This window comes from Peromyscus leucopus, chromosome 4 (genome assembly GCF_004664715.2).
Source record: "Peromyscus leucopus breed LL Stock chromosome 4, UCI_PerLeu_2.1, whole genome shotgun sequence".
Taxonomy (NCBI): Eukaryota; Metazoa; Chordata; class Mammalia; order Rodentia; family Cricetidae; genus Peromyscus; species Peromyscus leucopus.
In genome coordinates this window covers 148,883,966-148,897,152 of record NC_051066.1, presented here as the reverse complement: position 1 = coordinate 148,897,152, position 13,187 = coordinate 148,883,966, and the positions used below count along the sequence as shown (strand labels likewise).

Here is a 13,187-nt window from a genome sequence, read left to right as displayed (position 1 = left end):
GAGATGGGTTCTAACTATGTGGTCCAGGCTGGACTAGAACTCATTGTGATTCTCCTGCCTCTGCCTCTCAGGTGCTCGGATTGCAGGTGTGCACCATCCATCATGCCTGGCTCTCACTTCGTGGAGTCCTCTTGCCTTTGGTTTCTTTCGAATCCTCCCCTTACTCTCTGTCTCTAACAGGCTGGCTTTATGTTGCCACTTCCTGCTGAGCCCTGGTTTTCACCACCCTCTATTGAATGTTTATTTTTAGTCCCATTTATCAATGTATTTTCATGGTGTCTTTATTTCTTTTTGAGACAGGGTCCCATCAGGTTGGCCCAGAGCTTGCAGAATAGCCGGACTGACTTTACTCTAATCCTCCTGCCTCAGCCTGCCCAGCACCGGGATGACAAGCCTGTGGCACCCTGTCTGGGCCTCCTGTTTCTTATTTAGAGACTGGTTTTTGGGAGACCATCACTTGCTTTGACCTTTCACAGAGGAGCATTTGCCCCATGGCGCCTGCTCTGGGGCACCCATCTTCCCGTGTTTGGTTCCTTTCCCATGCCGTCCTCCATCTCCTTATTTCTCACAGCAGCCTTGTTCAGGTGCCTCACTGGCTGCTCACCACAGACTTGGGGCCATTCTTTAAGAACCAAGTCTTGGAGGGAAGTGTGGGGCCAGGGGCCATCTCAGGACCCTTTCTTATCAGTACTGTCCCTGGATTCCTCTCCTCTAGGCAGGCTGGAGCCCAGTGTGAAGAATGCCACATGCTCAGGTGAGGTTCTGGCTTTTTTGTGTTCTAGAATGCACACACCACCGGGCAGGGCATGATAACATACTCCTGTCATCCCAGTATTCAAAAGACTGAGGCAACATGGGACGCTGAGTTAAAGATCAGCCTGGGATATGTAGTGGTTTTGAGCCCTGTTTTTTACCCTGAAGCCTCAAAACCATTAAAATCAGTGACTATCAGAACATTGAGTGTAGGAGACCAGCTCTGACCTGTTGAAGGGTTCTTGGTGGAAGAGTAAGGAATGAGCCAGTATTAGATAGAAATATGGACGGAGATGATGAGAAAGAAGACACAGGACAGCTTCGGGAGGGCCCTGGGTCAATACCCAGCCATCTCGACTTGTCATGACGGGCTTTTCATATATCAGTAAGGAGAGGAGCAAAATACCTCCCCCTTTGAAGGTCGAGGTATAAAGTATCAACAAGTGTAGACCCTTCAAATCACCTGGCAAACACGCCCCTAGCCAAATCATCCTATTCTGCAGCCCTGCTGGGTAAATGAAGCTCAGACTTTCTGACCTCGAGTGAGGCCTTACTAGGGAGCCTCTGTGGGCTCCCACAATGGAGCCATCAGTCACACCGCGGATATGACCATCGCTGCTTACAGCTGCCACTCAGACAACCTGTTTCTTGTCAAGGGTCCTGGAGTCTCTACAGTCAGCTGACATGGACTCTGTACTGTCACATATCTCAGGACGCTCCCTCCCCAGGGGCCTGAGTGATAGAGAAGGTGTTGTTCCCAGAGACTGCACTGCTCTGAGGATGTATCTGCCGATGCAAGGTTCCGCCTGATGCTAAATTCTAATCCCACTTCGCCGCCAGCTCTTCTTCATGCCTGGGGGACACAGGCTTTGCTCTTTTCTTTCATCATCAAAGGTGGCGTCTCATTCCACGCTGTCCCTCTTTGTGGCTGATCCCTGATTGCTCCAGCAAGGTGACCACAGTAGAAAAGGCTTTACATTGTTGGCTTATGTCCATGTGCTAATTCTGCTATCTATAAGTGTTCAAGAGCTTTGCTCTGAATCAGCTCTGTCTTCCAGGCCCAGCTGGGTCAGGAGGAGATAAGGCAATTCCCTGGCAGATACGAACCCATTTGCACTTAGGATACTCAGCTGGAGAAGGGGTGATATTTGGGGTCACCCGCGCTGCTCCAATTGCTAACCAGAAAAAGAATGACGCCTGGCCTTGAGCCGCCCAAGCCCTGCTTCATTCCAGCTTCCTGCCAGGATCTCTGCCTGGATGGAGTCTCTGTAGGAGAGAAGAGTTGGGAAATCAAGACTCCTGGCCAGACGCAGCAGCCCAGTAGCTGCAACGAGATGTGGCCTTGGCTCTCTGGGCATGACTGAAATTGGTGACTTTGTCCTCTGAAAAGAGGGGGAGGTAATAGTGGCCCCAGAGAAGTTTCTGGGGCATTAATTGAGTCTGTGTGTTAGAAGCCTGGGACTTAGGAAATATTCAGGAAATGTCGCTGGTTGTCATCACTACTGTCATGACACATTGACCTCCTGACATGAATCAGGTTAGGGAAGGGAATAGGACTCAGCTACTCAGATGGACATTCCCAGGTAATTTTGTGCACCCTGCTCTCGGTTATTCGATTCTACTTTCTTTTCATGTAACGCCCTGGTCAAGGCAGCACCAGGTTATACTGAGCCCATGGGCGGAAACAGGAAGTGTCCCTCTTTGTCTGGTCTCAGAATTGTGTGCAAGACACAAACCCTGCCAATAAATACCATTTCTGTTCAGCAGTCATGGCTGAAACCGGCAGGGCAGGGGGAGGGGGAGGAGGCTAGGGGATGGCTTTAATGTCTGATTTGATTTCCCAAGGAGACGTTGGAGTTACATTTTCAAGATGTTTGTTTCTCTTAAGTAGTGGGCAGGATGTTGTTTAGTTTCTCTTCATCGTTTCTTTGACACTCTCATCCTATGGCACTTCCTCTTGGTTTCTGTCTGATGAGTCTCAACCCGAATGTCAACTAGCCAGGAAGCCACATTGTTGCCTGAAAGTTTTAGGTTGGGGGTTGTATGTGAGCTCCCCCAACTTCTGATGTGCCAGAGGCTCCTGCTCGCCAGAGTCCTCTACTGCCCCACAGGTCACGTCTGGGATCGGAGCGAACAGTGAGAAACAAATACTCCAAGGCTTGAGGACAGCAGAGGGCCTGACCTTCGGACTCTGTGGCAGTGTGCATATTCTGAGACGGAGCTGGGAGCTCCTGAAAGGTCATCCCGATCTCCCTGTTTGGCTTGGAGCTGATGACTCCTCTGGAATCTCCTATAAGACTTAGGGCTACTCAGGCCACTAAGTGGGCTGCTTTGTCTGCAGCTAGGAGCCTGCCGCCATTGCCTCTGCGGCCACATGCCCCACTGCAGCTGTGGAGGGCAGATGTTCACTTGCCTACCTCTGTATCCTGAAGCTCCAGCCTAGGGCCTAGCCAAAAGTACCCACCCACACCTCCATCTACCTACCCATTCATCCACTCATCCATCAACCCACCTATTCACCTATCCATCCACTCATCCATTCATCAATACATCTATTCTATCCATATATCTATCCAATACATCTATCTATCTATCTATCTATCTATCTATCTATCTATCTATCTATCTATCTACCTATCTACCTATCTATCCATTCATCTCTCCACCTGCTCATTCATACATTTATTTACCCATTCTCCCCTAAAGTTCCAAGACTAACTATGTAGGGGACTGTGTTAGGTTCTGGAACACAGAAAAGAATGAGACACAACAAACAGGGACCCTCTTCTCATGGGATTTTGATCCTATCTGGGGAGACAGCATAAGGCACTCTTGTTGAATGCTGGACTCTCCCCAGGTTACATACATATAGTCAGGCTGGTTTCCTAACTATTTCGGTGGAGTACAAGATGGGCAGATTTAAGGAGTGTTTTAATCTTTGGATGAATGCATCTTGAGAAACTGCATTAAACAAATGCAAATATGGTTCTGTAACTTGTCAGCTTTCAATGCATGTGCCATGGAGTTTTAGTGGATGCCAAGGGGAACAGTAGTTTGAAACTTCTCTAGCCTTAGAATCCTCCTTGGGAATATCTTACATGGCCTGAGATGCTGTGCCTAGGCTTCTGATATGGAGATTACATGAGGCCTGATCAGGCCCTAGTAAATCCTTCTTTACAGTGGTTCTGCCCACGTGGAATGCACCATGCACTTTCTGAGTGAGGCGTGAAGCTCCTTTCTTTCTGAACCATATTGGTGTCCCTACTCAAGAACAGTGACTGGGGTGGCCGATGGCTCAGCTGGTGAATTGCTTACCTTGCAACCGTGAGGACCTGAGTTCAGTCTCCAGAATGCACACAGAGAGCTGGGCATTGAGGTCTCTGCTCATAATCCCAGGACTGGGGAGGCGACAGAGGAAGGCCGCAGAGTGCACTGGCCAACCAGTCTAGCCTAATGGATGAGCTCCAGCCAATGAGAGACCCTGTCTCAAAAGAAGTAGATCACATTACTGATGAATCCTGAGGTTAGCCTCTAGCCTCTACACACACATCAGTAAGCACATGTACACACACACATCCACATACATGCATTTTAAAGAAAACACGTATTTCCCACCAAATGTGGTGACTCAGGCCTGTAATCCCAGATACTTGGGAAGCTGAGATTGGAGGAGTCGAAGTTAAAGGCCAGCCTGGGCTCTGACATGTGTTCAAGGCCAACACGGACAACTAATGAAATCCTGTCTTAAAATCTACTGAGGTAAGAAGAGGGCTGGAGACACAGCTCAGAGTCAGAAGGTTTTTCCAACCCATGCAAGGCCCTAGGTTCAGTCCCTGGTACTTCACAAAATCAAAAGCCAAGTCACAACAGAACAACCCATGTTCCCATCTGCCTGCCTCAGAACATTACAGATGGGTGCTGATAAACAATACTAGCCCTTGTCAGCTACGTTTGGCTTAGACAGGCTCTGGGTCCAGCTGGAGAACACGACTCCTTTTTGATTCATGCACAAAAGAAGCTTCCAGCACAGGCAGAAGGCATCCCCTCTCCTTCCCCATGCCAAATACCTCTCAACTCCCAGTTCAAAAAGCTGCTGCTGTCTCCTGGAAGGCTTCATTCTTTAAATAGTTCTTCAAAGGACTTGGAGACAGGATATGAAATTGAGGTGGGACAGTGACCAAGATGAAGAGCTTAGGGAAAGGATGATGGCATCTCACTAGGAAGCTTGGGTGATGGCATTCAATATGCCTCCGTCATCTTGCTTGAAAGTCCGCCAAACTTCCTAGTGGGAAATGGTCCCAGAATGCTGTTCCTCTGGAAGTCTTGGCCAAGTGTGCTTCTAAAACCAGAAGAAGCTCAATGTATCTCGGCTATGAACTGAGCAGGAGGATGTCTCAGTCCATTTGAGCTTTTGTAACAAAATGCCTTAGCTTGGGTAGTTTATAAACAATACAGGTTTATTGCTCATAGTCCTGAAGGCTGGAAACCTCCATGACTCTTGTTAGTAGCCCTGCAAATGTCCAAGATGGAGATGCTGGCTAATTGGGTGCCTAGTAAAGGCAGCACTCGGCCTCAGAGAGGTGCCCTGCTTTGGAGTCCTCCCAGAACCGAAGAAAGAACCTGAGGCCTCTCACAAGGGTACTGGTCCCATTTCTAAGGGTCACACTTCTTATCACCATAGTAGAGACTGGGCGTTAACAGAGGAAGGAGAGGGGTACCAGAGTTCAGATGCTAGTGTCTGCCTTTTTCACACTCAGCTCCCACTCTCTCTTTTCCCACGGCCCATCAGACCCAACCTTACCTCCCTGGGGGTGACTGCCATGCCTAGATGTTCTCTCCTAGAGAAGTGGATCTGGGGGTAGCAAGGCACCATGTCCAAGCGGCATGTTGGAGGGTCTGTCTAGCAGTCTGAATGTCTTGCATCGGACCCAAGATAAAAGTGAAGGACCTTATACGTGTGTCTTTTCCCAAATGCAAAGATGTAAGATGGTTCTAGGGGACCCAAGAGTCACTGACATTACACCCAGGCATCCCAGGACCCGCCTTTCCCAAACCTGAGACTCATGTCAGGTGGTACACAGAGCAGGGTAAATGGCATGGAATAGCCCAATGAGTGTAGGCTCTTTCATTCTATATCAAGAGTGTGCTTGCACTGGGCACTTTTGAGGGTCCTGTAGGGATGGCAGTTGCCATCACTGCTGGCCAATCCCACTCAACACCAGTGGCATCTGCCTGCCTCCATGGCGAGCTTCTCTGGCTGGAGGGGCATGCTCAGTCTGCCCCTTGGGGAGTCCATGCTCCTAGAAGCAGTCCTCAATCAGGGATGACAGGCAATCAACTATAAAATACCCCACTGTTCTATATCCCAGAGAACAGCTCAAGACATGTTCTATTGTGTAGAACCGGCAAGGACAGCCCTCAATGCAGTCCTATGCAAATTTGCAAATTTTCTCAACATACTTAAAACACTGAGAGATGGTTCCTCCTCCTCCTCCTCTTACCTTTGTAACTGGGCTGTGTGGCTTTCCAGCATGACCTTTGTAGATAGCATCTTTTCCTAACATCAAAAGATTGGACACATCTGCTGCACCACTCTCTTAGTTAAGATTTCTATCGCTGTGACCAAACACATGTGACCATAACCAAAAAGCAAGTTGGGGAGGAAATGGTTACGTGATTTACTCTTCCATATCATAGTTCATGATTGGAGGAAGTCAGGACAGGAACTCAAGCATGGCTGGAACCTGGAGGCAGGAGCTGATGCAGAGGCCATGGAGGGGTGCTGCTTACTGGCTTTCTTCCCTTGGCTTGCTCAGCCTGCTTTCTTATAGAACATAGGACCACCAACCTAGGGATGGCACCACCCACAGTGGGCTGGGCCCTCCCTCATTGGTGAGTAATTGAGAAAATGCCTTACAGCTGGATCTCATGGAGGCATTTCCTCAACTGAGGCTTTTTTCTCTGATAACTCTATCTTGTGTCAAGTTGACACACAAAAACAGGGTTCCCCCCAGGATCATGCTCCAGGTGTCCCTGGGGGAACCTTTTAAGTACTCTCTATTGGTTTCCTTCTGTTTCACCTTCCACTTTCTGGGATTCTGTAAAAGTAAATTGTGAACATTCTCTTCTTCAGGGTTTTCCACAGAGATAATGGGGGTGTTTTCATATATCCCCAATAGCGTCTGTGGTGCATAGAGATAGCTTCCCCATTCTGTCATTGAGCAAGATGATGCTGTCCACTGCTTCTCTGAGCACAAGCCTTGGTGCCTGCTCCCCCAGCCCCCACACATGCTCTGACACCTCTGGCCTGATGCAGGCACCACTGACCAAGTGTTCATCTCCTGCCCCCCACAGGAAGGCCGCTGCCTGTATGTCATCCTGCTCATGGCCGTGTACTGGTGCACAGAGGCCCTGCCCCTGTCCGTGACAGCTCTTCTACCCATCATCCTCTTCCCCTTCATGGGCATTCTACCTTCCAGCAAAGTCTGCCCCCAGTACTTCCTCGACACCAACTTCCTCTTCCTCAGCGGCCTGATCATGGCCAGTGCCATCGAGGAATGGAACTTGCACCGGAGAATCGCCCTCAAGGTCCTCATGCTGGTTGGGGTCCAGCCTGCCAGGTAAGGCCACAAGACAGCTGGGTGGGTGGGTAGGGTGCAAACAAGCTCTTCCTGTTTGGCCATTGGACCAAGAAGCTATCATTTCCCGCATGTTTTGGTTTCTTAGTTCCTTGACAATTTGGTGGGTTCCTCATATGTGCGATGTACAATTGATTTGGTGACAATGCCCCTTTGTATGCTTAAAAGTCACCTAAAGCCAGCCATGGTCTGGCAAGAAGCCCAGCTACGTGAGCAGTGGGTGCAGGCAGGATTGGGGTCCGAACAGGGAGGGACCAGGGGGCAGATTCTAGTGCTGGGTCACTTCGTTCTGGAATGGGCATCATTAAGGGCCTGGGGGCAAGGCAGGGAAACCCTAGGCTTGGAGTGACTTTATGGCCAGGCCCCTTTAAGCACAAGAAACCCAGTTTTCCTCGAATCAAAAACAAGCCAAGGGCGGGCAAAATGATTCGGTGGGTAAAGGCACTTGCTGCTCCAGCTTGGTGACCTGAGTTAGATCTCTAGAAGCCACCTACGAGTGGAAAGAGGGAACTGAGCATGCTCTGTGACACCCCCCCCCCCAAATCAAGTCATAAACCTGGCAGTTGCTCATTTATTTGCTACCCCTCTGCCTTCTCTGGACCCTAATTTCTCTACTGTGAAACCAGGCCCCTAGGTTCCCCAGGGTCAGGAAACTAGACCACATTCCCTCTTTGACCCCGTGTTCTACATCCCATCTTAACTCTTTCCGCCACCCAGGCTCATCCTGGGGATGATGGTGACCACTTCCTTCCTGTCTATGTGGCTGAGCAACACGGCCTCCACCGCCATGATGCTGCCCATCGCCAACGCCATCCTCAAAAGCCTCTTTGGCCACCGGGAAGCTCAGAAGGACCTTCATCGGGAAGGCGACGAGAGCGCAGGTGAGCTGGGGGGTTGCCAGGGCCACACCGCTGCTGAGGGGATGAACAAGGTCCACAGGCCACTGCGGGAGGCCACGGGCACACACACGTGCTGGCACATACTGTGGGTTAAGTGTTTTGACGGTGACAGTCGATTGAGAATCCGCTATGCCAAACCATGGTACTCTGGAGTTTTAAGACTTGCATTCATTGCATACTAAGCAATGGGTGACGCACTCTTCCTGTACATTTGGAAGCAGATGCTGGCGTTAACTTTGCTGCAAGCATTTGAATGGGTGCCCATAGACCCCAAGACCCAGAGAAGCACCGAGGGAAACAAGGAGGCTGGCAAACATCAGATGAACAACTCCCCATACTAGTGGGAACAAGGGCTGTGCAAATTCCCAGGCGGCCAATGCTGGAGAGAACATGGTCCAGGCTAGCCCTTCTTGGGGGCATTCTGTGAGAATTTAATGAAGTTACATGAATGTTTGCAGTTTCTTTCCCAAATGCAAATGCTCAAAGAATTCTCCAGCCAACTGCAAAGAGAGCAATGCTATCCTGTTCCTGCAGCATCCTCCATGATGGGAAGGGGTGCAGGGGGTAGGGGTGACTCACCTCTAAAATCCCAGCACTCGGGAGGCAGAGACAGGCTGATCTCAGTGAGTTTCAGGCCAGCCCAGCCCAGTCTACATAGTGAGCTCAAGACCAGCCAGGGCTAAATAGTGAGACTTCATCTACTCAGAGTAGGGACTGGCTGGAGGGGCGATATTGACGTAAAGACTCCTGTCACAGATCACACTGACCTGAGGGGTCTGGCCTCTGACACTGGGCTCTTAGAAGCTGTTGTGTTTTCAGATGTGTGTGTGGCTGTGTGTGTGTGTGTGCGCGCGCGCACACACACACACATGCAGAGGGTGGGGGCTGCTCAGGTGGAAGTGGCTACTGCAGATCACACAGAGAAGGTGGCTGAGCCTGACTTTGAACCCAGGCAGTGTGACCAGAAAAGGGCTACATCAGTGAGAATTCTTTTGGCAGCAATAGGAAGTATGTCTGCTTTCCAGTGGCTTAAAACATAGAGTTATTTTGTTCAGACATGACATAATCAGAGAAAGGCATTGTGGGTCACTTTGGAGGCAGAACGATGCAGGGACTTTTCATTGGCAACCCCATGGTTCTGTGTGTGTGTGTGTGTGTGTGTGTGTGTGTTGTGGTGAAAAAGTGACTGCCACATCACCTCTGCTTTAAAATGTCTTACTTTTTATTGATGTCTTTAGGAGAGGCCTAAAATCCATCCACGCATGGGCCAAGATTGCCTGCTCATCTCCAGAATTCTCTCTTCCTTGATCACAGAACCTGCACAATGCACACGCCATGCCAAGGAAGGCTGAATTTCCAACCTTCCTTTGCATCTTAGGTGGTCAGGTGTCTAAGTTTGGTCCATGAACATTCTTGGAAACATGTGGTTCTTGCGGTTCTGCCTTTCCAGTGTCTACCTCCTGTTGAGTGGGTGTGACTGGATGGTGACAGTGAGAGACACCATGTGGGATGAGGGATAAAAACTCTACCTTGACAGAAATGATCACTCCCACACAGGTGCCATTTGTTGTTGGTTGATTTTTACCTCTTTTGAGGAGCCAGCCTCCCACATCCCAGATAAATCTCACTCAGAGGCTTATTCTTAATTATAAATGCTTGGCCTTAACTTGGCTTGTTGCTAGCCAGCTTTACTTAAATTATCCCATCTAGCTTTTGCCTTTGGGCTTTTACCTTTCTCTATTTTTGTATGCCTTTTCTTTCCTTCTTACTCGGTGTCTGGCTGGGTGGCTGGGTGGCTGGGTGGCTGGGTGGCTAGCCCCTGGAGTCCTCTTTGCTCTCTTGTTCCTTCTTCTCTCCTTCCAGATTTCTCCTTCTATTTATTCTCTCTGCCTGCCAGCCCTGCCTATCCTTTCTCCTGCCTTGCTATTGGCCGTTCAGTTCTTTATTAGACCATCAGGTATTTTAGACAGGCACAGTAACACAGCTTCACAGAGTTAAACAAATGCAACATAAACAAAAGTAACACACCTTAAAATAATATTCCCCAACAGTCATTCATGCCAATAATTGCAGCAAGCTTTATTTATGAAACCATGCTAGCTGTGTTCTTTGCAAACATGAATTAATATGTTAACAAGCCCAGAATGGACTTGTCCCACAAGTATGAAGACCTGAGTTCCATCCTTAGAGCCCATGTTAGAAGTCAGGTGAGGTGGTACCTGCTTGTAATCCCAGCACTGGGAGGGTGAACACAGGTGGATCCCTGGGACTTGCTGGCCAGTCAGCCTGGCCAAACTGGTGATTCCCAGGCCAGTGAGAGACCCTGTCCCCCAAAAACCAAGATACCAGGCATCATGGTACATGCCTTTTACCCTAACACTTGGATGGCAGCTCATCTCTGTGAGTTCAAGGTCATCCTGGTCCACATAAGGAGTTCCAGTCCAGTCAGCACTACATGTGAGACTGTCTCAAAAAAAAAAAAAATGGATGACTCCTAAAAAACAGTACCTTGGGTTTACTTCTGTCTTCCACATTCACAAACATGCATGGCACACATGTACATATGCACATTTATGTGTTCTGCACACATATACATGTACACATGCATACATGCATACCTGCAGGCACATATATACTGCATACACACATTCATATGCACACCTGCACATACATGTACTCTGCATACACATGTACACACATTTACACTGCATACACATGCACATTTGCACACCTGCACACACTGTACACATGCATGCTGCACACACATGCACATCTGCACACACATGTGCACTGCATACAGACACACACTTTTATACACAAATTACACATCAATCCATACGCCATCCACAGACTGCCCATGTCTGACAATGTGTGTTATTTACATCATGCATGGCCCTGAAAGCTGGAAGTACTTAGAAGCACTTCACAGATGGGCATGGGAAAGCCAAGTGACACATCCAGAATGTCACTGTTGGTGAAACGGCAGAGATGGATTGTCACAAGGCCAGAGTCTTCCAGGTAACACGGAGGATTTGCCAGGTAGTGGAGTTGGCAGTGGCTCCCCGTAAATAACCAGACAGTAAACATTTTAGGCTTGTGGGCCACTCTGTTGCAATTTCCAAGCTCTGCCTTTGAAGAAGGTGGGAGAGTGCCAAGGGCTGACTATACGCCAAGAAAAAGTCACGTCCGGGAGCCAAAATTAAGATTTCCTATAATGTTGCCATCCCCCGATGGTCCTTTTCTATATGGATCTTGTGTGTTTCTGTGTGTATTGTACATGTTCATATGTGTTTGAGGGGGGTGCACATGAGGCATATATTTTGAGACAGAGTCTCTCAGTGAACCTGGAGCTCACCAATTCAGCCAAACCGGCTGGCCAGCCAGCCTCAGGATTAACCCCATCTCCACCTCCCCAGCTCTGGGATTACAGACACATGCCACACTTGGCTTTTATTGGGTACTGGGGATGAAGCCCGGGTCCTCATGCTCGTCAGCAAGCATCTTGCTGACTGAGCCGTCTCCCAAGCTCTGGATATTTTGAACTATTAAAAAATGTAAGAGCTGTTCTTCCATGGCAGGTGATACCAAGACAAGGGTGAGCCAGAGTCAGGCTACAGAACCGGGGCTGCTGACCTCACTCTGGTACTGGCTTACTGACCTTCAAACTGTTCCCTCCTAAGTTATGGGGCTCTGAGAGGATGGCCTCGCGGTCACCCTGGGGTGGCATCAAACAGTTGACGCCACCCCTTCACTTTCAACGCCAGCTGAGCCTCTCGTCTGCTGTTTGAGCTGCTGAATCTGTAGAACTGTGCTCACCGAGTACTCACTGTATCGCAGGACCCCAAGGGGCTGTGTCTGAACGGAGTGGGCCCCATTGTCCTCATTTTGATAAATGGGACTTGAGGAAGAAATAAGGAGAGGGTGAGGATGACCCCAGAGGTTGCCATGGCAGGATGACCTGCAGATAGGTGTTTGAGCTGGGCTGGCTGACTGTGGCTATATCCTTTTATCCCATCCCCCTGCCTCCCACAGGATGGCCACACGAATGTTTGGATGTCCCAGTCCCTTATAAAAAAAAACCCAAAACCTCTAAGACCTTGAAAGGAGAGGGGACTCACCCGAGGTCACATACAGTGATGGTTATGAAAAGAAACCCATAGCCCTCTTCCTACTCTGCAGGCTGTGGGGAGGTTGAGGCCCTGGAGCCCGGGCCAGACATCTGCCTGCAGGTTGCAGGATCAGAGGCCTGGAAGTTAATGAACAAACAGCCTCAGAGGCTCAGGGCGGTGTGCCTCCAGAGTAAAGAAAGAGGTCACTTCTACTCAGTCTCTGTGCTGTAGACAGGTGGGAGGACCCTAGTGGACTCTTTGAACAAGGAGTTTCTCAGAGGCTCCAAGTTCGAGAGGGTCACCGATAGCCAGGTCAACAACAATGTCAACACAAACTGGCCTTTCCTGAAGATCCGAACGTCAGCTTGGCTCGATTTCTCATGTTCGATTTCACATGGCTTGTGTGATGTTGACGGTCCCTGTTCTGTAGACGAAGAGATGGAGGTTCACAAAGGCAGAGCTCTGAGCACGTGGACAGAAGGGAGAAGATGCTGGTGTAGGGTGGGGATCACCAGCAAAGACCCCAGGAGGTCCTCCACCTGCAGGGGTCCCTGCCACCTCTCCTTCCCACTTTGCTGGGGCTGTCTGAATGATCTGCGGCATTTTGTCATTGCACTTTCCACCTGTAGGGGGCGCTGTTCTAACCCCGGCTTCAGTCAAGGAGATTCCCCTCAGCCAGCAACGGGTTTTTGAACTTCAACTCTTCTGCCTTTTCGCTGCCTGGAAGAGGCTACCCATATGTGTCACTCATATGGTTGTAGTCAGAGCAACCATTCAGATTGAGGTCG

General features: G+C 49.5%; 1 protein-coding gene across 1 annotated transcript in view; it reads left to right on the top strand.

The window, feature by feature from the left end:
• The window catches only part of Slc13a3 (solute carrier family 13 member 3), a 69,676-nt gene that overhangs the window by 17,313 nt on the left and 39,176 nt on the right, over positions 1–13,187 (top strand). The window contains exons 2-3 of the mRNA XM_028868499.2: positions 7,108–7,373; positions 8,109–8,272. Coding sequence (XP_028724332.1) covers positions 7,108–7,373; positions 8,109–8,272 — 430 coding nt within the window. The remainder of the gene's footprint in view (positions 1–7,107; positions 7,374–8,108; positions 8,273–13,187) is intronic.